This window comes from Podarcis tiliguerta (genome assembly GCF_965153285.1).
Source record: "Podarcis tiliguerta genome assembly, chromosome: 1".
Taxonomy (NCBI): Eukaryota; Metazoa; Chordata; class Lepidosauria; order Squamata; family Lacertidae; genus Podarcis; species Podarcis tiliguerta.
The window spans coordinates 93,927,218-93,954,899 of record NC_139534.1 but is presented as its reverse complement, the minus strand read 5'-3'; the positions used below and the strand labels follow the sequence as shown (position 1 = coordinate 93,954,899).

The 27,682-nt window shown below is 42.4% G+C and overlaps 1 protein-coding gene across 3 annotated transcripts in view; it reads right to left on the bottom strand.

Annotated features, from left to right (window-relative positions):
- PLCB2 (phospholipase C beta 2) overlaps positions 1 to 27,682 on the bottom strand; it is a 54,088-nt gene that overhangs the window by 9,362 nt on the left and 17,044 nt on the right. For all 3 annotated transcript variants that reach the window (XM_083449776.1, XM_083449778.1, XM_083449777.1), the window contains 20 exons: positions 26,985 to 27,060; positions 25,950 to 26,050; positions 25,223 to 25,389; positions 24,404 to 24,550; positions 22,854 to 23,011; positions 17,230 to 17,312; positions 16,418 to 16,502; positions 16,077 to 16,248; positions 15,287 to 15,381; positions 14,684 to 14,780; positions 12,887 to 12,971; positions 11,952 to 12,076; positions 9,263 to 9,417; positions 8,478 to 8,642; positions 6,703 to 6,802; positions 5,367 to 5,471; positions 4,077 to 4,162; positions 2,655 to 2,757; positions 2,362 to 2,433; positions 411 to 624 (listed from right to left, as the gene is read on the bottom strand). In XM_083449776.1, coding sequence (XP_083305902.1) covers positions 411 to 624; positions 2,362 to 2,433; positions 2,655 to 2,757; positions 4,077 to 4,162; positions 5,367 to 5,471; positions 6,703 to 6,802; positions 8,478 to 8,642; positions 9,263 to 9,417; positions 11,952 to 12,076; positions 12,887 to 12,971; positions 14,684 to 14,780; positions 15,287 to 15,381; positions 16,077 to 16,248; positions 16,418 to 16,502; positions 17,230 to 17,312; positions 22,854 to 23,011; positions 24,404 to 24,550; positions 25,223 to 25,389; positions 25,950 to 26,050; positions 26,985 to 27,060 — 2,391 coding nt within the window. The remainder of the gene's footprint in view (positions 1 to 410; positions 625 to 2,361; positions 2,434 to 2,654; positions 2,758 to 4,076; positions 4,163 to 5,366; positions 5,472 to 6,702; positions 6,803 to 8,477; positions 8,643 to 9,262; positions 9,418 to 11,951; positions 12,077 to 12,886; positions 12,972 to 14,683; positions 14,781 to 15,286; positions 15,382 to 16,076; positions 16,249 to 16,417; positions 16,503 to 17,229; positions 17,313 to 22,853; positions 23,012 to 24,403; positions 24,551 to 25,222; positions 25,390 to 25,949; positions 26,051 to 26,984; positions 27,061 to 27,682) is intronic.

Sequence of the window (27,682 nt, the reverse complement as noted above, 5' to 3'; positions counted from 1 at the left end):
GTGCTTTGAATTGCACCTTTGCTTCCTTCCTTGTCATTGTGGCATTCCCCTTCTGTTTCGTTGTGTATTTGTGTGGCAGGTATCTATACCACTGAGAATAGTAGTACACTGTTCCTGCCACCTGCCAAGGGCTTCTCCTCACACTCTTTTCTAGCACTGAGATTAACACAGTACCAACACACAAATCAGTAACACACACCTAAATATCTCTCTCTAATGCACATACCTAAATCTCTCTCCTCTGGAAAAGCCCAAAGTCCTATAATGTCTCAGTAGTGGAACAAATTCCTTTTATGCCATGAGACATACATTATGAAAGAAATGTATTAAATAAAGTTACAGTTAAAAGCAAGTCTTCTGATGGCCAATAAGGATCCCGCAGCCTTTCCTGCTCATGATCCAATTTCTACCTTTTCTTTTTCTGGGTTTTAGGCGGGCATGGCATTTTCTTTTTGCCAGCTTGCGTGCCCAGCTCCATGAAAAGGATGGCATATTTCTGCAACAGCTCTTCCTTGCGTTTGACTGTCTTCCGTTCCACCTCCTTCAGGTCTTTCTCTTGCTTTTTCAACAGTTTCCCAAAATTCTTCATCTGCTGCAGCTCCTCAAAGCTCGCCGTTTGCAGCTCTGAAACACAGCATGAAAAAGAGATGCATCTGCTTAAACGAGATGCTAAATTGCCACTTATTTTCACCATCCACTTGAAGGAGCTTTCTTTGCTATACTCCAGGCATGTCCAACTCCGAAGAGACTACGATCTACTCCCAGTATAAAAAAACTGGCAGTGATCTACCCATTGTCATTGGAGGGAGGAGGAGCATGCGTGGGGTGGGTGGATTGGGGTGAGTTGTTGAGCCCAGAGTTCTTGAGCTTTTTAAGGGTAGGATTGCCCAGAGTTCTTCAGCTTATATTTGTTAACTTTCAGTAAACTTTTATTTAATCCGACGATTGATAAGGGTCCCGCGCTTTACCAGGATCAGCTGGGGATCTACCGGTAGAGTGCGATCTACTGGTTGGACATGCCTGCATATACTCCATTTCCTCTCAAAGTGATCCTACGATTGCACATATATCGCAGCATCTCAGCACACAAACCACAATAATTTATCCCTGGGAAAACGTAACACTTTCCTCCACGAAAGATGCGACTCTGCAAATGTCAGAGGCCCTTGTTGGGTATTGTTTGTGACACTGCAGCCCACATTGTCTTATGCATGTACAGGACTTACCTGGCCTCCTTTCCACTGAGTCTGTCATGCCCTCTGAAAAGCCATTCCTAAGACACAGGACCCTCCAGATATGCAATGCAGAGTAGAGGGTTAATGATTCCCCCTTCTTGCATAGATTGCAACCCACAACATTTTTTGAACTTTTAAAATGTGTGTCTCTGTGTGAAGTTCAATTTATTTATTTATTTATTTATTGGAAAGTGTAAATATTGCTGTAGAATCTTATGGACACTGTAAGCTCTCTTATTTTCTGTCTTCAGTGCAGGAGCACTCATTTAACCACACCTTTTAAAAAAGTGGCTAGCCATAACAAACTCACTACCTACCTTTGCAGCATTGTTCCATAATTTTATGAACCTTCTGCTTAGCCTTAGAAACCTTCTGTTTATTCTTATATTTTAGATGCCCTCCAGCACACATCTAACTACTTAAGATGTGTGTGTATGTGTGTTCTTCCACCCCTTTAAAATATGCAGATATAAAAAAGTGATGGACAATTCTATTGTTTTATTTTTGTAAACCACTTTGAGGTATTTTACAATTAAACGGTGTATACATTTTATGAAATAATAAAGTATGAATCTGTAGCTCTAACTACTTTTTTGCAACAAAAAACCTGCAGTTTTATTATTTTCATTTGAAAAAAACTGTATAAGATTACATGATTCCTGTGAAGAAAACTGGCTGGATTGTTAAAGGGTGTCAGTTAAATCATTCCAACACCATATTTTTAAGGTCCAGGCAATCCCAGAAAATGAAAATATGCTGTTGGGATGTGCTTTGCAGGATTCTGTGGCTATGTCCAGAAGCTGCTATCAATTCTGTGCAGGATATAGAAAGAATATGGGGAAAGGTGAATCGGGGCCTGTGATTGACTTACCTCACATTTTGTAATGAGTTCACTTCCAGCAAAGTTACAGTAGCACAAGGCTAGCCAACATGTTGCCTTCTAGGTGCTGCAGGACTGCAACTCCCATCATACCTTGCTATCAGCTATGCTGGCTAGGGCTGATGGAAGTTGGAGTCCAACAACATATGGAGGGTGCCATCTTGGCTGTCCCTGCAAAATCAGGACAGAAATTACAGTAATTTGAACTTGAATGTTGCCATTCAACAGGAACAGGATTAGAAATACCTGTAGGTTCTTTTGTAGGTTCTTTTGTGGTCTCTTCTTTTCCTGTTGAGGTTCCTTTTCCATTCAGGGTTCCTGAGGGGCAAAAACACATAACGGATGAGTGAGCTTATTCTGTCTCGTGAAAGATAGCAGCCACTGAAATTGATCACAACCAGCATGTTAAGTGAGTCCCAATGAAATGAGAAATGCCAACCCTGCTTCCTGTCTCCTGGATCAATATCATTTCTTTTCAGAATCTGAACAGCGTATATTTAAGCTGCCGTGCTCAGCCCCAACCATATCCATAGCATTACCTCCAGGCCCGTTTGAAGGAGGAGTACTAAAGGTCCCTGTGGCATTAGGTATCCCGTTGGTATTGAGTTGAACAGATGAAAGACTTTTTTGCAAGTCAGGCCCCTAAAACAAAAATTAATTGTGCATCAGTTATAGCAAAAACGGATCACTAGAAACAACTGGACACTTTCCCCTCAGTTTTGCTTCGTGGCATTGTGTATTTTGCCACACTGAAACTACAGGAGGCATAAGAGAGAGCCATAAGGTACATCTTTAATCTTCTTGCAAACTTGCATCACTGTGGACTTTGGGTTTTAGTCTGGTTGGTGGTGGCACCCTCTTGTCCCTGCTGGAAGCCGAGGAGACACTGGCTTGTGTCTATGTGGCTGAACAGGCAAGCAGAACAGGAGATTTAGGAACAAGAAATAAATACACTAGAATTGAGGAGGGGGTTGTATTGCAGCTTGTGGCAGGGAAATGTGATGCTTGTGGTTACTAGTACAGTAGTGCACTAATGTGCCAGGCACAGGAGCCTCCTATGGAAGTTTGTGTTACTGCAGTATTTAATCCATTAACTTGGTCAATCAGTCAAAGCCATCCATTGATTTAAAACCTTAACTGCCTGCAGTGGCATAAATAATTTCAAACACAATGCTAAGAATGCCTTCCCATCTCTAACTCTTTCAAGGAATCCTGTAGATACAATTAATGTGGTATGTAATGCTTGAAGCAACTGCTTTTGATATGAAAAACAGTCCCCAGATACATCCTATTTGAATTTTTTAAAAAGATCTAGTGGGTGTAGGTTTTCCTATCCCAATGACTGAATGTTCATTTTTTAAAATTGCCAGTAGCTAGCTTCTCCATGGAGAAAACTAGCATTTGGGGCTGCCTCTCCTTTTATGGAAAATGGATATTCTAATTCAATATGGAAATGCACACATTTAAAGATGCACAGTATAGGATGCTGTGATGTCATTGTACACATGCAGGAAACTAATAAAAATGTAAGTCCAAGTGTGTTCACTCATTCCCCCTTGTAAAATTAATTGCATGTGGTTCAAGCCAACTCTGCAATACCCAAAATGGGTAGAATTCTGGGCCATCATTTTAAGATTATTCTTGGGAACTGAACTTTATTCAGGATCCAAATTCTGCTGCCAGCTTCTGCCTGTAGGCCCCTCCTAGGGCGAAAAAGTCATTTTAAGAACTGGTTCCCCTCCCACATTCCTGCTCTTGATTCCCCTAAGCAAATAAAACCCAGATGGAACCTCCATGTCTTCTCTACTTACCATTTCAGGCATTTTTGACACGCGCCATTTGCAGTAACTTCAGCTTTTATTGCATGAATTCTGCTGTTAAGTCACCTTGAACGGTACAAGTGAAAGTGGAATGCAATTATTCTGAGTAGGTAAATAAATAAAAGTATCTGTGGAACTCACCTCAGGAGTATCCTCTTGGCTCTTCTCTGATTTTTTGTCATGTGCGTTAAAAAACTTTATTGGGTTGGAGAGCGCCATGGTGAGATCTAGGAAAATAATCCAGGATTTTCAACAATATCGTATCATCCCTCTCCTACTTATTCCTTACTGCTATGTTTCTAGGAGTATGTTAGAGATCATATATCCTGAGTTTTGAGTCTCTCAATTCTCCAGATTCATGCATAATAGTACAGGTTCATTAAGGGAACAACCCTACTGCAAGTTCTGTCAGGATGAGCAGGCTAGGATTCAGCATATATCTGGATAAGCCAGGGGTTTTCAGCACAGTTGGGCTACACCGGCTTAACTCTCGCATCCTCATCTCAGCATCCCCTACATCCCAGCTGGCTATGCTGAGCCCAGTGGAACTTAAGCTGGTGTAAACCCTGAAAAAGGGGTGTGTATCGTTAAGCAATGGTGTTCTTGGGACACATGCCTCATGAATAGGAGATGGCTACCCACATGAGCCAAACCTCAGGACACATTTCCACTTCACCTCTCCCAGAAATTTATGAAAATCACTGGATTTATGAATACATCAGCCAGCCCTTAAGAAACAACTATTACAAATAATGACCACCTGACCATCATGCCTCAAGTTATCAAAGGGCCTACAGAGTTGGCAAGTCACATTCTGGATCTGGTGCTTGTAATGGGTTGGTGAAAGCGGGCCAATAGAGGAGGGTTTGTTGTGATCCAGTTGTCATGGTCAGACCATTTTCTAGTAAGGTCTACACTGCTAACTCGTTTTTCTTCATGGTGGTGGTTTAACCTTTGAAATTCTTCATGGCACAGAATCCAGATACTGTAAGGATCACCTCCCATATTAACCTGCCCAAATATTAAGAACTTTTACTGAGCCCCCTCCCAGAGTGTCACCACCATCGCAGATCAAGAAGGCAGATCTGTGGCATCCCCAATATGGAACTCCTTCCCAGGTATCTGCTGGATTATCTTTTCGGTGAAATGTCATAGGAAGACATTGTTATTTCTTCAGGCATTTGAATGATGCACATTTTTAATATTATAAGGGTGATGCAATTTAAACTCTGCTAATATCTGCAGGTTTCATTGCTGTTTTAATTAATACGTCATTTGCTATTTTGTATCGATTTTAACTGAGCCATTGTACATTTTATCATTGTACTTTTTCTTTTCATTGTAAACTGCTCTGGGGTAGATATTATGAAGATGCCACTAAACAAAAAAAAGATAACTACATCCCTCTTTCAGGTTTTTGGAATACGGTACCTGCCCACGAATCCGGAACATAGTCTTTCATCTCCACATACACAAAGAGAGAAGGCATTGTAAGTGGCATGTTGCTCTCACTACGAAGGCAAACATGGTGATAGCCTAAAACAGAAAGCACATATCCCAATAGAAACAGGTGGCAAACAGAATGCTACTGAGGGACTGTTTTGGAAAATGCTGGAGGCAATCAGAAATCAGCTTCAGATGATGCAAGGTGCAGCAAGTCACCTGCAATGGCAGGTTCTGCGTACCAGTAAGCAGGGCTGGCCCGAGGCATTTTGGCATCTGAGGTGAACCACAAAATGGTGCCCCCACCAGGGGAGAAGGGGTGAGTGAAGATCCACATCAGAAACAAGGGGCAATAGTGATCTACATCAGGAACTAAGCATGTGGGGAGACCAGTAGCACCTCCAATTTGCTGTGGAGGTGGCATGGTGGGGGGTAGGCACTGAGGAGATGATGGATCCAACCTCCAGGGTGCACACTGCAACCATTGCTGCCACAGTGCTTTCCTTGGAGTCTGGCTCTTCTGCCCCTCTGGATCCTGCTGCCTGAGGTGGTTGCCTCACCTTATCTCATGGATGGGCCGGCCCTGCCAGTAAGGATAGTGGGCATGGGAGCTGACTCATGGAGCACAGGCCCTCAGAAAGTTATCCTGTATAAGTCCTATTGAAATGGCCAGGAGTTATGAATCACAAATAATAGAATTGTAGAGTTGGAATCGACCACAAGGATCATCTGGTTCAATCTCCTGCAATGCAGGAATCTTTTGCCCAACATGAGGCTCATACCCATGACCCTGATATTAAGAGTCTCATGCTCTACCAACTGAGCTATAGTTGTGGAAGCCTCCATTCATTTCAATTAATTGTGGCAATGTCTCAGTCTGGTGAGGAAAACAATAATTTCCATATGCAAACCATGACACATTCTCACTATGAATATTTATGGCTCTGGAAATGATAGGGTAGAAGTTAGTGAAAGGACTTTAGAAAAGCACAGGCAAAATGACCAAGCAGCTTTTATATACAAATAGACTAAATTGCTAGATTTTTCAGTTAACAGAGGATGCAGCTATGATTGAGTTATATAGAAAGGGAAGAAGCAGAGGGCATTTGGTAAAATTAATAAGCATCAAGTTTAATACCAGCAGAGATTACAGACACAGAGATATGAAACAAATACAAAGCTCACTGCCACTAGCAGTTTCTACATATATCCTATAACACATGAAGGGCATATGGATTCATGCAGAAAAATCGCCAGTCAACCAAATGATCTAGTGAAGAAAGTAAGTCCATTTTCAGAAATCTCAAAAATAGTCCATTCTCACCTGAACGCACAGCAGTGATGGGAATGACACGTTGCCCTATGAACTTGCCTCCTTCCTCCCAAACCACAATTCTGAGAGAAGCTAGCTCTGGCATCAAAATCTGTCAAGAAAGAATCAAATGATGCTTATCTTCAATTGACTTAAAATATTTTATAAAATGGAGTTCTCAAGAATCATGAACTCCTGGATTGTCCAAGTATTTTCTTTTATACTTCCAGTTCATTTGTTTTTGCTAGCTCTGTCCCCTGTAATAACGGACTATGTTTTATTTAACCTACTAGTGTCCTGTAGGTTATAGCTGGCTGAGAAAAACATAGCGCTTGTGCAATTGCACAACACTGATTTGAATGCAGCATTGTATCAACCTAATTGATTCCAAGTAAATGCCAAAGCATACAAAACAGCTTAGCGTTCCCTATTTTGTTTTGGTTTTTTAGCACACAATTCCCCCCCCCCCCCAATAACCAGAGGTAGTGTGTGTGATAAGGAATATGTGTTTTGGGAAAGAAGGAAGAACTGTATGAGATATGGTTCATAATGTTGAAACTGGAGTATGGCTGATTTAAACATGATAACCCTAAATAAACAGCTCACAATGGGCTAAGTTTATGTCCTGAACAACAGACAACTAAATTTCCTCACCATTCACTATAAAAACTTCACTCCTTTGCACAGGAAGATGTTATCTTAGGAGGTGATCTAAACTGAAACATTAGGGAATCTCACTACAAAATGTACATGTCAGGCAGCATCTCTCCTCCAATAATCGCAGGGAACTTAAAACTATTGCACCTCCTTGAGAGGTGGGGACTGCGAGATACGCAGAGTGAATTTGACTTGACAGACGTGAGCTTTTCATTTCATACCAATTTAAAACAAATACCTGAATCAATTTTGATACGGCTTCCAGCTCACTACTCGCTATGGTAACATCCACAAATATTGGCTCTATAAAAATTACAGATCACACGTCTGGCCCAACTTCTTTTACATTGAGCTCATAGTTCGAAATGAGTCATTCCTGGTCTCTTAAACCAGCTTTGCTTGCTAATCAGGACATTAGAGAATGAATTGAGACAGCTCTTAAGAATTACTTTGATGAGAATAAGCAGGAGGGGACTTCTATTATGGGAGGTTCAGGGGAATTTGTATAAAAGGTTGGGGTTTTTTTATAGAGAGAAAAGAACCTTCTCTGAGATAAAGAACTAAGAACTAGAAATGTCCTTACTATTACAGGAATACAAGAGGACCGGGTCAACTAAAATAATCAACGCTGCCAAATTTATACATGAGGGGGAAATAAAATTAAGATGCCTTCTAGTTCAACAAAGCAAGTGTATATTTCCATAGTCCATTTGATTTGCAAGTTCCACTTTAAAAGCACAGAACAAAATATTTTGTGGGTTCATAAAATAAGAACAGTGGACTTGGATCTGGAATATTTTAATTTTAAAAAGCTTGTTCAGACAAGAGCTCAGTGCGTAATTTTTGGATAAGCCTCAGTCTCTCAGCTTCAGTTCTCCATCTGTGAAATGGAAATGTCAATTATTTGCCTCACAAGGTTGCTAGGAAGAAGGAAATCAGTATTGTAAAAAATGCTGTGCATGAAAGTTGTCAAAGAAAATGTAAAATATAAGCAAGAGGCTCCTAAATCACTCAACCCCACATACCCTATTTACACTGTAGTTTGAAAGTTGACCTCAGTCCATGGAAGTCTAGAACTGTCAAAGAAGCTTGTTCTTAAAAGAGACACCTGTTGCATGAGGCACTGTTACCTTTTCAAAGACAAAAGCATCCTCTTTCCATACAGGGTTGATTGAGTTGGCATTTGGTGACATCTTGGTTCTGTATCTGCGTTTTGGATCACCCGGCAGTCCATATAACTCCACTTCTACATATGACCTCACACTACGTTCTGAGAGGAACTGACCAGAAAGTATCTACGAATACATGGAAACAAGATCAACAAAGCATTTACTTAAACCCAGTTTACATCATCCATCGTTATATCATTAGAGACTGTCACTATATTGCAGATGGAATTCAATTACATACTGGCAAAATACATATTGCACAATTAAAGTGAAATTGCCACTCTGGTGCAACAATCCCCCCTCATCTCACAACTTGAACTTTTTGCAGGAAGGAAAGTGATGGGAAAACACACTGAAAACCTGCCAAATGTGAGATAACGACTGCTCAGTACAATGTTGCATAACCTCCATGCAAACTTTGTGAAATCAGGATGATTACACAATAATTAGTTCATTGGGGAAAGTCCTTAGTTTGTGGTTCTTCTCTACTTTAATCCTTCAGATGCATTTTCTTGCTTTAGTGCTACTTGTGTCATCTTTCTATTGCTCATTCTCCATTTTCATTTGATTCACTACATTTAAACACTGAAGGAAACTAGCCTTTTTCAAAATACCACTTTGCAGGTTACTGCAGGTGCATTTTTCCACAAAGAGCCTTGCTGGGTGATAAATGTCTCGGGGCCTCGGGACTATACCCCTGTTTAAAGGGCTCTAAATCCAGAAGCAACCTAGCGCTTGTTACTTACTGTTATTGAGAGTGTGCTCGCCACCACCACATCAATGCGATCCACAGAGAAAGGGTCAAATTGCTTATCTGGGCGACGCATGAAGTCATGCTTGAGAATATAGCCGCTCTGTCCATTGAATTCAAAGAGAGCCAGATTATGCTGCATGGGAATATCTGTTAAGGGAGCAGGCAAACAGGAATAAATAGGTAGGATTGTCTGTTAGCATGTATGTATAGTATGAATGAAAAGCTGATGAAATTGTGCTTCAGCAGCATATTCATTTCAAAGTCCTCAGTGTGCTTTACATAAAGGGGATTAGCCACCTATGGGCTTACTCAAGTTTCAAGAATAGGACCAAGTTCCAGCACAGATTCTGAAAGTGCCCATTTGTTTTTAACTGCTCTGGCACCTATATATGAGTGCACTCCTACATACATCTACTCAGGAATAAACTCCATGGCATTCTAATCAGTTTATTGCAGAGTTAACTCCACACAGCAGCCTATTTCATGAGATGTATACCTCACTAATAATTATGTTCCAACACTGATGTCACCTATGTGTAGAAATATATATATATATAGGCACCATCATGTATGAAAGCTGTACATCTGCTTCATTCCATGTACACATGCTGGGAAGCTGCAAATTGACTGTACACATGTGGTGAAAGAAGCACATCTGTACTTGTCACATGTGATGATATAAAACTTTCTCCTAAATGGAAATGATACTGATGTAGGAAAACATTCATGAGTAAAGTGCTGGTGGATGTTTGCACACAGGCACTGAGATACATAGGACAATAAATCAAACTAATAAGGAAGAATGGAAGATAATGAGGAAACTGCATCTTCCTGCCACTTCTATTGGATATCCAGTTTTAAAATGAATGAACACCTCAGTCCACTTTCTCATTACATTCCTTGTCCCATTCCTCTTACAACTCCATCAACACCTTCATTCTCTTGTGTACTTTTTTTGATTCATCCTGCCTCCCTTTCTCCCAAATTTATTACACTGCCTCCCCGCAAGTTCCCATCTGTTCACTTTATCCTTTCCTTTTCCTCCCACTCTTCTCCTCATCACACAACTCTGCTCTTCTATGCATGAGTGTAAGGAAGAAAGGAAAATCACTGAAGAGATGGAACAGAAGTCATACTGGCAATTGTGTTCCAAGGGAGACTGAACCCCTTCCCTTCCTCACAGTGAAATGAGAGTAGATCAAACTAGGCAAGGCTGCAGCTATGAGGGGGGTCACAGATGTTGCACTACATTACACATCCACTGCAGGTCAGGCATCCCTTATGTGCTCTGACTTGCTATATTAGCACTGCAACAAGCATCTGGTAATGTCATCTGCACCAGCAACATATGGTAACTGCTGTAGGCAAGATGAAGTGCTGCACTCGTACTGTCAATATACACAATATATACTCCATTTCCCCCACTACAACAACAACAAAAAACCTCATATCTGAATAGAATCTGTGAATTCTACTTCAGTTGTACCGGGCCATTCAATATCCAAAGAGGTTAGTGCCTTCCTGCCTGAATTACATTATGAGCTCCACTTACTGTTCTGTGTATGCTGATTTAGCCTTTAAGGTGCTCACCCTGAGGTGATGCCTTTCTGCCTTTCCATCAGGAAGTATTGATATTGCCACTGTTTTCCAATGTCCCTCCCTGCCTGCTTCCTATATATTTCCAGTCTTAAGAAGTGAGTCTATATAGTCATTTCTATCAGGGACAAAAATCACCCTGTGGCAATTTGTCCTTATCAATCTCAGATTTTAGGTAGTAGGAATACTTGTGGCCTCTTTCTTGTTTAACTTTCAGTGGGGTGGGCTGTGTTCTCTGTTAGACCTGCCTTTTTATATATACTGTGGGGTTGTTTTTTAGCTTTAAGTTTTGTTCTGGTTTTTTATACTTGGATTTAATGTTTGTATCATTTTGTAAGTCACTGTGGGTCACTTTTATATCTATATCTCTGTATGTAAAAAAATGCCTGTTGAAACTTCATTTCTGGGTTGCCATATTCTATCAGATGCCTCTGGACTGGCCCTTGAGGCAAAAGGAAACAGTTTCATTTGTGTTACAGGCAGTCCTTTGACCCCACCTGCTTCCTTTGAAAGGACACCTGGTTTATATCCAAAGGTAGGTTTAATTTAGCAAAAAGCCCTTCCATGAGCAAGTTGGGGGCACCTAATTTTCACCAGTCTTTCCCCCCCAATACTGCAGCCCCATCCCATTCTGTTCCAGAGGGTCTCCCAATTCTCAGGAGCAGCATTTTGGGAAGGAAGCAGGGCTTCGGCAGGTTGGAGGGGATGGCAAAAATCAGGTGTGCCAAACTGCACAGCTGGCAGCCCTTTCTTTTGAAAACATCTGTCTTCAGCACATGTGGAAACTTTGCACTGGAAAGATCTCTAATTAAATGCAGCAAGCTTTGATGTTGACCCCTTGCATTTTTGGGTGATATGGGGAAATATCCAATATAGGGGGGGACGACACCCAGTAATAATAATAAACATAAATGAAGGAACACAAATGAAGAAAAGAAAAGAGAAAAGGCAAAGAAAGAAAGAAACAGACATAGCAGGGTAGAGAAGCAGCTCTGGGAAATTTATGGGTAGTGGTGAAATTAAAAGAGTCAGAAAATTATTGCTAGCCTAGGAACAGGAAGGGATGGTAGGAGGTCACCACTTACCAGTTGTCTGGAAGTTTAATGCCACCATTTGACAGCCAACATTCCAGAACATCTGAGGCATGTAGTTAGAAGAATCCATCCGAGTACCTTTGGGATAAATTCGGCTCATCTGCCTCTTGTTGTAGCTGAATTTTCCTAATAGGAGTCCCATCTCCGAAGTTTATTGCAGTATATATGCCCTTGGCAGTTTTGCTCTTACAGGGTTCCCAGCATGAGCTTTTCATGGAGCTGTCCAGGGTGCTGCCTATATTCTGACTCTTCCCTTGCTTCACCAGTCTGGAGTTTTTATTTACCTTGACTTGCCTGGCTCTTGTTTGGTGGAACATGAAACTTTGCTGTGGCCCTGCACTCCCCGCCCCTCGCATTGCTGTGGCCAGCACTTGGAAGAGAACACTACACAGCTAAAATGTTTTTAAAGGTTTACTAAAGTTTAATATCACAGTGCTGCAAAGCTAAAATCGACTTCTGTGTGAATCGTATAGAAATCAATAGGTACACCTTATATATAATAGTTCTGAGGAATACCCATTTTGGGAATTGGCCTTGAGTCATGGAAGGTAGCAGTAGATTTTATCCAATGAAGTTTTCCTGTTCATGCAAGAACTTCCACTTGGGTGAACAGAGCGTCCCCTTTTCCTCCCCAGTGCATTCTCAGATCTGTTCTGGGGTTTCCCTAAATTCTGCAGAGCAAATAGTGTGTTTGGGTGGGTGTGTGGGTATGGGTGTGGGTTTGCAGGGCCACACAGGGAGAGGATAGAGATATGTTCAGTTTCATAGTAAGTCCTTGTGCAAACAGGACAACTTTGTTGGATACAACCTTTTGTTTCCAGACAGTAATATTATGATTGGCTGCATGTGACATGACCTAGAACAAACTTTTAAATATGTGAATAGGTGCACTTGCAGGTGCACCAAAGAAAAAAGAAAAAGGATACTCTACAAACTGGATGGGCGATTTGGTCAGCAGGTCATAAGCCTTCATCTCAGTGAAGGAGGAAACGACATAACTCCGGTTCTTCTCTGGAAGAACAAGCAAGATAAACATAAATCACGCCCAATGCTCCAGATCCTCCTATTCTACCATTTTTTCTTCACTATCAGCCCCTTGCTATCCACAAATAAAGACACTGTCTATGCATGATCCTCTGACTCAGAGAAGTAAAAAATATCAAGTTTGATTTGGGTTTTGATGGAGGTTGATTTGAGGAGCTTTCTCTGCATGATAGTTTCCCAAGGGAGTCGCTTAAGCGGCATTGAAGCCCTCATACAGTATCACCTGAGCAAGTGTTTTGGTTGTGGAAGTAATCAGTAATCAACTGCTAATCAAATCTGTGGGTAAACAGCATTTCTTGCAAGAAGGACTATTGGCACATTTTTGAAACCTAGAGGGATGGTGCCCATAATTCCACTGCAAAGTGTTCCACGGTGTCCCTTCTACACCTGTCCATGACATTTTTTATTTTTACTTTCTCTTTTTCTTCATGCATTTAACCTGTCCACCTATCTGCCCTAGTTCAGGAGGCCTTGCCACATGTGTGGCTTCTGCAATAGCATGACAGTAGTTCTCTGCTTATGTTAAGGTGAGACCACCTGCATTGCTTTGCTATGTTTGAAGATGGGAATGGCTACTCTAGATTCAGGAAAGGGGCAGAAGGCTTAGAAGTAATTGGTATAAAGGATCTGGAGCTGCTGGTTCTTTTTTGGAATAGAATCAGCTATTGTTGCCTAATATTTTTAGAAGAAGAAGCTTATTTTATAGTAAGTGCATAATCTTTATTAGTCCTTTGTTCCATTTCCAGACTTTTTGCTTTTTGTCTGACACTAAATCAGTTGGGAATCAAAACTTGGAAGGGGGGGGAGAGCTCTGCATTTCATCAGGCTTCCCATCAGTTCCATAAATCCTTTCAAGGACACTCAATACTTCACCCAAGATCATGAATCTTTTGATATGCTTTGGCAGATGTAATGAAAACATGGCTCATGATATATGGTTTCAAGTATGCAATCTTCTCCCTTTCAGTTCTCAATTACATTGGGGCAGATACCAGAGTAACTCCAGGTGCAGGGGAAATTTTCTGAGTTTACACAGCCATACTGAAGAAAAGCATCTGATTCAGGGGCTGCAAGCCAGGAACACTTATCTACAGGTCAGCGCAGCTTTGGGATGTCGGGTCACCTACTTCTGCAACTCTAGCCTCCTAATAACCTCTATAAAAGGGAAGTAGGAATAATCTGTTAGGAGGCTGGTTAGTAGCTATGGTTAGTGCTGCATGACTGTGCTCCAAACCTGATGCATTTTCTACTGCACCTTGTCTTGCTCTGCCCTAAATCCATGCCTGTTCTGGATTTCACCTGGTCTATTTGCCCTTCCCCCTCTAGATACACCACCTTTGTCCAGTCTTAAGAAAACTGCATTTTCTTAAAATAAAACCCCTAACAACTAGTTGGTTTTGTTTTAAGGAAATACAGTTTTGTGAAGTAGGTAATTTGGAGCACAGAATCAGCAAGAGGGAGGTATTTAACACCTTTCTTGGGCTGCCACCTTCTCTGCTCCACACCACCTTCGGAAGACTTCTTTTCCCTACACAGGATTCCAAAAGGATGTAATTTGTTGTTCAACCTTTACAGTGGAGCCAACAGATGACACCTAAATGCATGCAGATAGAGTATATAGCTCTAAATACCTGAAAACATGACATTCAATAGGACAGAGACAAGAAATCTTTGCTTACGTGCTGAGTTTTCAAAGCATTCGAATTTGATGGGCTGGATGTAATTAACCAGGCTGGACATTTCTTCATATGCTGTCACTTCTAGACCTGCAGTACCCTAAGCAAAATTAGGACAGTTAGAGGAAAAGGCATATCATACAAACAGACAGACAAAATGATAAAGCCCAGTGGCAGACAGAGCCCTAAACAGAATCAGAAAGTAGTGGGTAGAACTCAGAAGAACAGTCAATGAGAACCACATATCTTTTTCCTTGAGTATAGTTGGCTTTGATCCAGCTGGAGAAGCACAGATACGCAGAAGCAAGCTATCTCCTTTGTGCGTCTCTCTAGTCGGATGAGGACCGGAGTGCACAAATGGGTGGGGGGGGGTGTGCAGCTGCTCCCCTGCCTCAGCAGTATTGCTAGGACAGGGACTTCCTAATTGGCCCATAGAGAACAGGGGGTGGGGAATGTGTAGACTTCCAGGCAGCACGATGTCTTGGACCAGTCCTGGACAGGTGGAAAGCTCAATTCTACCAAACAGCAGGAAAGTAGGAAGATTTTTTAAAAAACAAAAAAATGTTACTTTTCAAGAGTTCTTTAAACTAAGAGCAATAATTGTACCTCATCAGATTGCATCTTTTTAATCTCCTCTTCATCCAGGTTTCCCATGTCTTCCTCTACTTCAGACACTTCTTCAGTCACCTCACCTGACTTTACTGATAAATCAAAACAGAAATTAGTTCATTTGTGATGACTGCAACCAGGAGTACCAACTTGGCCCCGTGACCGTGGGTGCCCAGGGCCATGTGTGCGATGCAGCGTGCATGGCCCTGGCACTGAAATTTGTAGGTGTCTAGCCCCTTTATGGGGAATTTTATGGGTGCTCAGGCACCCAGTGCCCCATGGAGTTACCACCGATGACTGCAACCAAGATCTGCCAACTATTTGTCTAAAATCTTCTTTAGGATCTGAAATTCCTTCAGACTGCAATTTCCATCCTTCCCAATCCATCTACCAAATCTGGAGGTCTACAGGCTCACCTTTAAGTGAGAACTGAATCCGATTTCCTCTTCCTCATACCTACTTTGGAGACGCTTTTGAAGTCACTGATAAAGCCACTCATTCTTATAAGTGAAATTCTGTCCTAAAATGGCAGTGTTGCCCTCTGTTTCCACATCAAATAATTGTGCTTATGTCAGAGCCTTAAAAACTGATTCCAGGCTTATCTGAATTCCCACCCCCCTCCCCAAGTAAGGCCCATCCCTTGTCATAATGTACCCTGTATATGATGAAGTGGACTCTAGTCCATGAAAGCTTATGCAGTAATAACATTTGTTAGCCTGTAAGGTGTCACAACACCGTTGCTCTTGCTACGAAAGATTAACAGGGCTATCCCTATGGAATATACTACCTATGCTATCCTTGTCTACTGGTGTGGGCTGATCAGTCATGACATCCTCCAGACTTCTTGCTTTCTTCAGAGTCTCTTGGTTCTCCCCAGGTATGAACTGATTCTTCTTGTTCTTAATCAAGATTTTCCCCATGAGATCCTGTGGGCTTGGCAGTGGGACTCCTGGTTTTAACTGCCCAAAAGATAAGAAAAAGGTTAGCATTCATGCAAAGTTTAGGTTTTTGCATCACTCCTCTAGTGAAGATGTAGCACAAACTGCCAGGGCAACTTCAGACCAAGCTAACACCTGCTTGCACGATAACTTCATCCCATGTAGCAATTTGGCATCCCTAGTCACTTACTGGAAATTTTTCAAGTGGCTCTGTCAGCAGCATGTCCCCAAATATTGTTCTACAGTACTCAGCCATCTTAGCCTGCTGCTTCGGCCTGTAAGAAAATATAGGTATAAAACACACACATGTCAAGCCTGAAGACTGGCATGATCCCTGCTTCATACTCCCAAATCCCCATCTGTCTCTTAGCATATGCATGGTTTGCCCAAGCTTAGTTGAATTATGGTGCTGGAGGAGACTCTTGAGAGTCCCATGGACTGCAAGAAGATCAAACCTCTCCATTCTTAAGGAAATCAGCCCTGAGTGCTCACTGGAAGGACAGAATATTAAGCTGAGGCTCCAATACTTTGGCCACCTCATGAGAAGAGAAGACTCCCTGGAAAAGACCTTGATGTTGAGAAAGATGGAGGGCACAAGGAGAAGGGGACAATAGAGGACGAGATGGTTGGATAGTGTTCTCGAAGCTACCAGCATGAGTTTGACCAAACTGCGGGAGGCAGTGGAAGACAGGAGTGCCTGGCGTGCTCTAGTCCATGGGGTCACGAAGAGTCGGACACGACTAAACGACTAAACAACAACTGTCCCATGCAAATTAAAATGTTGCCGCTCTCTGCCATGCTTGTGCCATTGTATCCTAATAACTTCTGAGAAGTAAGTTTGATTGAGTTGAAAGGGGCTGACTCCCAGGTAAGTGGGTTCTAACAGTGCAGCAACATTTTTTTACCTTATTCTGACTAGACACATTTCTTACCCATCCCTCTACCCTTTGTCCAGAATGCAATCTCAGCTTTTTCTCTAATCAGCAGACACTTAATACTCACGAGTCCACATGGTTCTCAAAGGACAGGATCACTGGATAAGGGGAGGTTTTGAAAGCGCTTTCTGCAATAGCCTCAATTGCATCCTGTATGAGGCAAATGAGAAAAAGATATTGGTACTTTGCAAACCAAGGAACTCCTTGTTCTTGGTAGTTATCCAGCTTTCAGAATGGCACCAGTCATTCCAGTATGAACCTTATGATATATCCAAAGCTTTTTAAAGGGCCTCCCGTTTCTATAACCGTATACAGTGAACAGAGGTGCTGGAACTCACCATGAACACCTCCCTCCATGGTCCATATGTAGATATCATAGCAAATTCATAGAGGGGACAGAGGGATTATGCATTCATTGGATATCTGCATAGGGCCTCTGCATATACAACAGCATTCCCATAGAGCTCCCTCTACACCACTAGAACCCTTGAAAACACGTGGCTTGTGATCTCAGAAAGAGAGCCTTTTGTGTGTATTGCTACATGCATGTGCAATTGTATGCATCCTTCTCAACACATGATGGTCAGGAGCAGAGCCAGCATCCCACTGAGAGTTTGCCACACGTGTTCGTTATGATATGATATGTGGCTTATGTCATACAGTGTCAATGTAACTCCGGATCATTTTCCAGGTTTGTTAACTGATATTAACCCAGAGTTCCTCAGTTCAGAAGTAACAGGGAATTCTGGTTTAATACATGCCAGAATTGCCACACTGAACTAAGTGTGCAACAGGAGAAGGAGGAGTGAGCGAGCGAGCGAGCGAGAAGCACTCAGACCCTTGTTCCTATCTTCTGCTTTATGAAGCCTCAAGCTATCATCTGTTGAGGCCTATAGGAAAAGATTGCATTTATTCATTTTATCATCTTAGGCTGTAGATTGTACAGTGGTACCTCTGGTTATGAACTTAATTAGTTCTGGAGGTCCATTCTTAACCTTGAACCGTTCTTAACCTGAGGTACCACTTTAGCTAATGGGGCCTCCCCCTGCGCTGCCTCCGCACAATTTCTGTTCTCATCCTGAGGTAAAGTTCTTAACCCGAGGTTCTACTTCCAGGTTAGCGGAGTCTGTAACCCAAAGTGTTTGTAACCTGAGGTGTGCGTAACCCAAGGTACCACTGTAATTTGTAAGTCCCTTGGGGACAGAGGCCATATCTGTGTTCTGTACAGTGCAAAACCCACTGTTGGTACTAAAAATTGTTGACAAGTAATTGAAATATTTTTGCTGTCATCTGTCGAGTTTAAATTCAACCCGATTTGAATGGCTGTCTTAGAGAGCAGTGATTTGTTTTTATAGAGCATAGTAAAGTTTTAAATTACACTAGATGGCAGTTCATTACTTACTTTCCCCTTATATTTGGATGATGAGACTATTTCAATTTTTATTCATTCTTTTAAGTCCAGGTGCAGCAGCATTCTTGCCACATTTCGGTTTGATGGTTCTATCCCTCATGATCTCCTGGTACTAAGGGGCAAACCACACGTTACACTGCAGCTGCACATAGTAAAGCCATAAGGGCCTGCAGCAAAGTGCCCTCAGAAGTGGGAGCTGGCTCTGGAGAAGTGATGGACAGAAACTATCCATCACCTTCCTCATTTAAAGAAAATGCAACACCTGAGGGCACTTGCAAAGGAGACAGGGCCTTTCAGGGCCTGCAGAGTAACATGTAGTTTGTATGTACCGTATTTTTTGCTCTATAAGACTCACTTTTTCCCTCCTAAAAAGTAAGGGGAAATGTGTGTGTGTGTTATGGAGTGAATGCAGGCTGCACAGCTATCCCAGAGGCCAGAAGAGCAAGAGTGATTGTTGCTTTCACTGCGTAGCAATCCCTTTTGCTGTTCTGGCTTCTGAGATTCAGAATATATTTTTTCTTGTTTTCCTCCTCCAAAAACTAGGTGCGTCTTGTGGTCTGGTGCGTCTTATAGAGTGAAAAATACAGTAGTTTGTGTCTATCATCTCTCTCTCTCTCTCTCTCTCTCTCTCTCTCTCTCTCTCTCATCTATCTATCAAGAACTTTGCTAGCCAAGTCCTAATCTTTTTTCCTCACATAATTTCTTATTTATGACAGAGAGAGAGAGATGGGGGAAGTGCAACCCTGCTCGTTCTCCTTGGTCTTCTGTTATTTTAAATCATGAACAGCCCCCCCCCAAAAAAAACCCCCCCACCCCTCAAACTTATCTGCCTTCTTGTTCTCCTGTTGCATTACTTCTGTGACATCATGCAACTGTTATTTTACCATGCATTGAATTCTGGGGTGGATTGGAGAAAATCAGTAGTCCAAGGTTATGCACCTCCTCCTTTTGCCCATCAGTTCTACCCTTCAAATTCCTTCCTAGCCCTTGCATTAGCATTAGAAAAGTCAGGAGGGAACACCATGTTCTCCTGTAGCCAATCACAGCTGCATGATGAGCCATGCACACCTGTAAGCATGTATTTGTTGAGCTTGCACTTTAAACTTTTTAAATACATGGGCTTCAAATCCCTTGGATATGAAACACTTCTCAGAGAGCAACAGTTTGGGAAATACACAAATGGAAGGCTCGATAAGATTTCCAAACAAATCCCACAGACACTTCCTCAGCTTTTTGTATTTATTTTGTAATCATACTTTTGTGAAACCTCTGTGCATTTGTCATTAACTTTTCTTTATTCCCCTCCCGACACTAGTAATTGGTAGCTTACGGTAACATTGCTTTTATCTCTAATTATCTGCCTTCTTTCTGCTCCGTTATGTGACATTGTGCAATTGTATACTGTGCTATTTTATGACTTCTTTGTGGAAGCTGAGCCTTGATATGCAGTGTTAGTACTAAGGTTCAACATGGCCTGGGACTTGATATTACCTCTTGCTAAGCAACTGTTCATGATTGAACAAGCAGCAGAGAACTAGGAGGAGGCTATGTACTTAATCTGCATTTCAAAGGAATGTGCTGCAGGTTGAAAGCAGGAGAGTGTCACCTCCCCCACCTACAACTATTTTGGAGAGGAAGGCAGCCATAGGAAGAGGGGAGGAAACATACATTACTTAAGCTATAATGAAAGGTGCATGCTGTGTTAATGGCCTGTAATTCCTTTGCAAGGTTCATTGTTGTGGTGCAGAGCAATCCTTCCATGTAATTATAGCTCCAGTGAAGCACAATAGCACTCTGTTTGTTTTGCAGGTTGGGTGGTGCAGTATAAAGGGGACCGTGATGTCATAAGATCTGGAATGTGAAATTATGAACACCAAAACCACAAGCATAATAGAGAAGCTAATCATTAAAGTAGGAGAAGGGGAAACGGCCTTTCAACTTTGCTCATTCCCTGCTGATGCAATTACTGTTGGAGGTACTAGTCCACTATAATCTAGCTGGATATGCCTGCCGGAACAGATATGCTTTGAGCACTTTTGCATCCAGAAAAAAGGCTTTTCAAGGTCTTCAAAAAGCTCAAGAGAGAGAAAATGCAGGTAGACATCAGGACTCTGGGTCACATAGCAGACATTGAGCAGATAGTTGGGTCACTAATGATGTATATGTTCTAAGTACTAAACTTGCATATGTAAGACCAGGCATAGGCAAACTCAGCCCTCCAGATGTTTTGGGACTACAGTTCCCATCATCCCTGACCACTGGTCCTGTTAGCTAGGGATGATGGGAGTTGTAGTCCCAAAACATCTGGAGGGCCAAGTTTGCCTATGCCTGCATAAGACCCAGGTTTTCAGTTTGCTATATTGGTGTATCTTTGGTGTTAAATTAAAACTATTCCGCTTTGTAAGACATGCCCCATTTTACCAGCAAAAAAAGGAAGTAAATTCATAACTGTAAGCCACAAAGAAAATACATTTTACTGTATTTTATTTGATGTCAGATGGCATAGATGAGTAGAAGCTGACTACGCCAGAAGGAATAGCTCTTACACTGATAAATGAAAATGGGGGCTGGGTGTGTGTGAACAAACCAATAAAGCAATCTGAAAATATGGATGCTTTACATTGCAAAGAGCCCTAATGTCTGGCTAAGGTTGTTTTCTACGTCTCAGCACATTCTTTGTACTCAGTCTAGGCCTTAGTATAGAGCAGGGGTAGGCAACCTAAGGCCCGTGGGCCTGATGCGGCCCAATCGCCTTCTTAATCTGGCCCATGGACGGTCTGGGAATCAGTGTATTTTTACATGAGTAGAATGTGTCCTTTTATTTAAAATGCATCTCTGGGTTATTTGTGGGGCATAGGAATACTCATCAGAGTCCCTGTTCTGGGTTCTCCCACTGCCTGAGGTAAATACACTGAGTGGCTATCAGGTAGAGGCTTCTCAGTGGTGGTGGACTGATTTTTTTAATGTCCTTGCCAGGTACACTCACCCAGGGGCGTATGAAGGGGGGGCGGAGGGGGAGCTTCCCCAGGCACCACTCTGGGGGGTGACAAGATGGCCTGCTGTCCCCCCCAGCTGCAGAGGGCGTGTGTGCAGTTAGAATCATAGAATCATAGAATCATAGAATCATAGAGTTGGAAGAGACCACAAGGGTCATCGAGTCCAACCCCCTGCCAAGCAGGAAACACCATCAGAGCACTCCTGACATATGGTTGTCAAGCCTCTGCTTAAAGACCTCCAAAGAAGGAGACTCCACCACACTCCTTGGCAGCAAATTCCACTGTCGAACAGCTCTTACTGTCAGGAAGTTCTTCCTAATGTTTAGGTGGAATCTTCTTTCTTGTAGTTTGTATCCATTGCTCCGTGTCCGCTTCTCTGGAGCAGCAGAAAACAACCTTTCTCCCTCCTCTATGTGACATCCTTTTATATATTTGAACATGGCTATCATATCACCCCTTAACCTCCTCTTCTCCAGGCTAAACATGCCCAGCTCCCTTAGCCGATCCTCATAAGGCATTGTTTCCAGGCCTTTGACCATTTTGGTTGCCCTCCTCTGTACACGTTCTAGTTTGTCAGTGTCCTTCTTGAACTGTGGTGCCCAGAACTGGACACAGTACTCCAGGTGAGGTCTGACCAGAGCAGAATACAGTGGCACTATAACTTCCCTTGATCTAGATGCTATACTCCTATTGATGCAGCCCAGAATTGCATTGGCTTTTTTAGCTGCCGCGTCACACTGTTGGCTCATGTTAAGTTTGTGGTCAACCAAGACTCCTAGATCCTTTTCACATGTACTGCTCTCAAGCCAGGTGTCACCCATCTTGTATTTGTGCCTCTCATTTTTTTTGCCCAAGTGCAATACTTTAGCTAGTTAGTATGGGCGCTGCTCGCGTGGCAGCCATACAGGCTCCCGTTCTCGTGCGCTGTCCGTATGGGCGTCGGTATGGGCTGCCTCTCACACAGCGACCGCATGGGCTGCCGCACATGCACACTCTGTGCGGATGTCGTGCGTGTGCCGCCAGGTCCCACTCCGGGTGTTGGAGAGGGTTTCTCTGCCACTACACTCACCTGGAATCAACTCTGATGTCATTTTGGCACCAGGCAAAGAATATTTATTTTCACAGATTTTATCCACTTTATCTGACTAGAATTGTTATGTTTTTCTGTTTCTTCTATGAATGTTGATGTTTTCAGCATTTTTTTAAAAATTTGCGTTTTGAAATTTTGTGGAATCTCTAAAAACAAAAGTAAAAAAACCCAAAACCACCTAAAGATATCTGTACCTTGAACAATATTTCTGTTGTCATGGTGAATCCATGGGTGATAATAGGCTCCTCATCTGGAGGACGGCCCTTCCAGCAATCAAGTTCCACACAGCGGCAGCCAGCCAATAGGGTCTGCCGATACATTTCGGGAGAGGAGATTCCAGAAAATTGTCCAGCTGCAAAAAAAAAAAGGGGGGGGGAGACGAGGAAAAAAGGGGGGGGGAGTCTATGCAGCCACATCTTTTGAATGAAGAGAAGGGAAACTCATTTCTGTTACACAAATGTTTAAAACTTTTATTTCTTTTTGAAGAATTACTTGTGACTTCTCCATTTCCAAAAGTTCAGAAAACTTTAATTCACCTATGACATGATTAAAATTATAAATATTGCTTACACACACACAATGCTCTATAATTGTGGGTCGTATTGAAAATTGTTATATTTTTAAAACCCTTTTTAAAAAAAGAATTGTTATATAACTTATTTCAGAATAGGTAGACAGAAGAAGACAAGTGGACTGTAGCAAAACAAAAATAACAATAAGCAGAGCATATACGTAAAAGGAACATGAAACAATATCTACACATCAAGCCAGTGTCATACATATAAATAAAGATAAAAGGTAAAGGTAAAGTGACCCCTGACCATTAGGTCCAGTCGTGACCGACTCTGGGGTTGTGGCGCTCATCTCACTTTATTGGCCGAGGGAGCCGGCATACAGCTTCCGGTTCCTGTGGCCAGCATGACTAAGTTGCTTCTGGCGAACCAGAGCAGCGCACGGAAATGCCATTTACCTTCCCGCCGGAGCGGTACCTGTTTATCTACTTGCACTGCATGCTTTTGAACTGCTAGGTTGGCAGGAGTAGGGACCAAGCAACGGGAGCTCACCCCGTCACAGGGATTTGAACAGCCGACCTTCTGATCGGCAAGTCCTAGTTTCTGTGGTTTAACCCACAGCGCCACCTGTGTCCCATAAATAAAGATAGTCATGGACAATTCTACTATAAATTTTGGACAATAGTTTGTCCATCTGTTCTCTATTTGTTTGGACACCTTTCAAAATATCATCACCAATCTTGGCACAAGGGTTGCTGAGGTGGCGTCAGTGGTCTTCATCTACATCTGGATGCTGGGTGCCATTTTGAATCAAGATGGCAGACCAAAATGTGATTTTGACATGGCTTTACCTGGTTTTTGGCACAGGGTCTGCCACTTCATTAACAAACTTGACATGAGGGTTCCTAAGGTAGGGGCAGCCATCTTCATCAGTGTTTGGATGCTGAGTGCCATTTTGATTCAAGATGGCGGACCAAAACATGACTTTGCCTGATTTCTGGTGTGATAGGTCCATTCACAAATTTAAAAATTGTTTAAAATTTTTAATATTTTTTGGTTTCTACAAATTCCCAGGCATTGCCAGGCATTCCCTGCTAGTGATAAATAAGTCATGGCCTGATGAACAGTTTTCATAATGAAAGTAAGCTACAAAGCTAAGTCAGGGGTCAGTAGCTACCCTCTTGCAATACAACAGCTAGTGGAAATGGACCTAGCTCCTCATGGCTGCATACCTGTTAGGTAGGTGTTGTGGGACGAGTTGATGAAGTAGTGAGAGAGTGGCTGGCTCATATCTTGGTGCAGCAAGAGTTTGTCCTGTGATACTATACTGTTTTCAGGACCACACAGGAACCAAACCATTCCTTCTGGAGACAGCTGCCCTGCAAGATGATTTTTAAAATGTTACTATTGCTGGTAACAAAATACAAGGGCCTGGAGGAACTGAGTTTGCATATTCCTGCCCATCTAAGCAATGAGTGATTGATTTCAGTGGGGCCACTCTGAGTATTATTTAGTCAGATACACCCAATGATGTTAAGCTGATGTAGGCCCAGGCTACTGAAAGATTTCCATGTAATAAACAGATTCCTCCTCTTCCCCCAATGACTTTGCACCACCCACGACTCCTCATCCTCCGCTACCACCTCCTGCCACCATCACCAATAAAAAGGAGGCCAAAATGGAGGCCAGTGGTGAGTGGGATAAGGCGAGGCAGAGGTGGTGCCAGAGGAGGAGGCAGGGAAGGAGCTCCTCAGGAACCAGATCTGCTGTCCCTCCCAGCTGTCCCGAGCCTGCTGCCCTGAAGCAACTGCCTCACTGAGCCTTGTGGGCAGGCCATTCCCGGCTGCCTTAAAAGTGGACCTCTATGACCATCTCTATCTGGTTCTCATTTGCATTGTTTTATTTTGAGCTTTTGTAATGTTACATTTGATGTTTTAAGAATGGTTGTAATCCATTTAGGGGGTTTTGCCCTGGAATTGTAGTGATATAGAAATAATAATAACAACAATATTACGATACATACTTCTGCTGATGGAAAAAAATAAACTCACCTCTTTGAATATTCATCCCACTGGGCTCATACTTGTCTATGAGACCCTGTACCTGTTGTGGCTTGGCAGGGGGGAAAAGCATGTCATTGAGGTGAGAATCTCGCTGTTTCTTGTTAATGAATTTTGTCAAGTGGTCTTTGGTCATGTACGGCTTGGCTTTCGAATGGCTAAGCAGAGATAATGGAAAAAGGACAAAGAGAGAGTGGTGTCTTTAGATGTTCTGGAAAATCCCTCTTAGCAGGGAGACAACTTTTCCTACACTTATTTGTTGTTTTGACATGACTAGTTCCTTCTTACCCTTGCCCTGTCTGATACTTTACATTTGGTATCAGCAGTACTACAAGATGTGGGGGGACTAGGCATTTATCATGCTAAAACAGTCATCCAATAGCATGAAGTGGGTGCTGGAGAAATATGCACTGCAATGTTGGTGTAAGTAGAAGTTATGGGGATAATTAGGCATTATAGTTAGAGATGGCAACAGCATGCTCACATTTAGTCTGACCGTAAGCACACTTAATTCTGTACTGGATAGTGACCAATGTTAACAAAATGGTGGGAGGAATAGAAATAATCTTGCTACCCTTCACCACTTTTTCATTTAAAAAGTAACAGTGCTGTCAATCTAGCAATCTGCAAAATTCCAGCCGGTTCTCACAGCCTCCCTTTGCCTGTGCAGTCTCCCTTCTCTCCCACACATGCTGGCTGCTACATAATGGAGGCTTACTGTGAGGTAAATATCTCGTCGATCTCTGGGCGAGGACATAGATTCATCAGGAACGTTTTGTACACAGCTTCAGGGAAGTCCTCTGGATTGATGCCGTCATTCTGGAAGCAGAACAGCAATTCTTGATGACTGTTATCAACCGTTTTGTGGACTTCATTTCCAAAATGAAGGGGCCCAAAGCCTACCCTGGAAGTTGGGCCCTCTGTCCTGGATGCCCTTGCCTGCCCAGGCCCAGATACACATGCTTTAAATGTATTTCTACCTCCACTATCACTTGGTTTCAGTGTATCTATGTGGGGTTTTGCTGTTGTTCATTTGGTTGTTTGTGAGTCGTTTTGGTTTGTCTTGGCAAAATAAAGCAACTAACAAATTTAATAAACAATAATAAAAGTGTGCCAGGTGCACATCATTCAGTAGTAAAGAATAAATACACTGTACTCAGCTCTACATGCATTCATACACATTCTTGTTTTCATTTTGTGTGTGTGTGTGTGTGTGTGTGTGTGTGTGTGTACTCTAGGACTGAGACCTCTCACTGAACACAAATACCTTCTGAGGTTGAGCTAAGAGATTCCAAGGCTGAGACAAACCAAGAGGGATCTATTGAGCTGGACATTGGTAAATTCTCTCTTCACAGTTCCTGCGATCATCAGACACACACACCCTCCACACACACAACTAGTTAAATACAAAGATACATTTAACACTATGTGCATTTTAGCTCTAAATAGGCAGTGTTGTACTGTGGCACACTGCATGCTGTACAGTAATGCAGAAAACTGACTTTTTTTTTACAGCTGTTTTACTGCTGTGTTAGCAATGGGCATCTATACTTCATAGAATTAAACTGGTTTAACTGCCATTCAGTTTCCTCAAGGAACCTGGGAAGTTAGGCACCTGGAACAGAACTTTCCAACCTACAATTCCCAAAAGTCTTTGGAAGAAGGCATAAGCTGGTATAAAATTAATATAAATTTGTTGGGCAGACATGTTTGTTGACTATGAGGCCTGGGCTATGGAGAATATACTTCTTACCTTGCCCTTCGGAAGATGGCAAGCACTTAATGCTGCTTCTACCCTTTTTCTGTCTGCAGGAAATGCTTGAAAAATACTGAAAGAGAAAGAAAAGGGTGAGTTAGAGTGACCGTTATTGGGGAAGAGGTATTTGGGAAAACTTCCAGTGGGAAAGGCACTCCATATAGAGAAAATGGCAAATTGCCCAACATGTAGGCCATTAGTTGTCTCCATGAACTAGTTCAGCATAGGCTCCAACTATACAACCAGAACTATAAGCAATTGTTGTTGTTGTTTAGTCGTTTAGTCATGTCTGACTCTTCGTGACCCCACGGACCAGAGCACGCCAGGCACTCCTGTCTTCCACTGCCTCCCGCAGTTTGGTCAAACTCATGCTGGTAGCTTCGAGAACACTGTCCAACCATCTCATCCTCTGTCGTCCCCTTCTCCTCTTTCCCAACATCAGGGTGTTTTCCAGGGAGCCTTCTCTTCTCATGAGGTGGACAAAGTATTGGAGCCTCAGCTTCACGATCTGTCCTTCCAGTGAGCACTCAGGGCTGATTTCCTTAAGAATGGATAGGTTTGATCTTCTTGCAGTCCATGGGACTCTCAAGAGTCTCCTCCGGCACCATAATTCAAAAACTATAAGCAATAGTTATCTGATATTTCCTTCCCCTTTTCTTTTAGGAGTAACTGTGACTGAGAAAAGACAAGCAGTT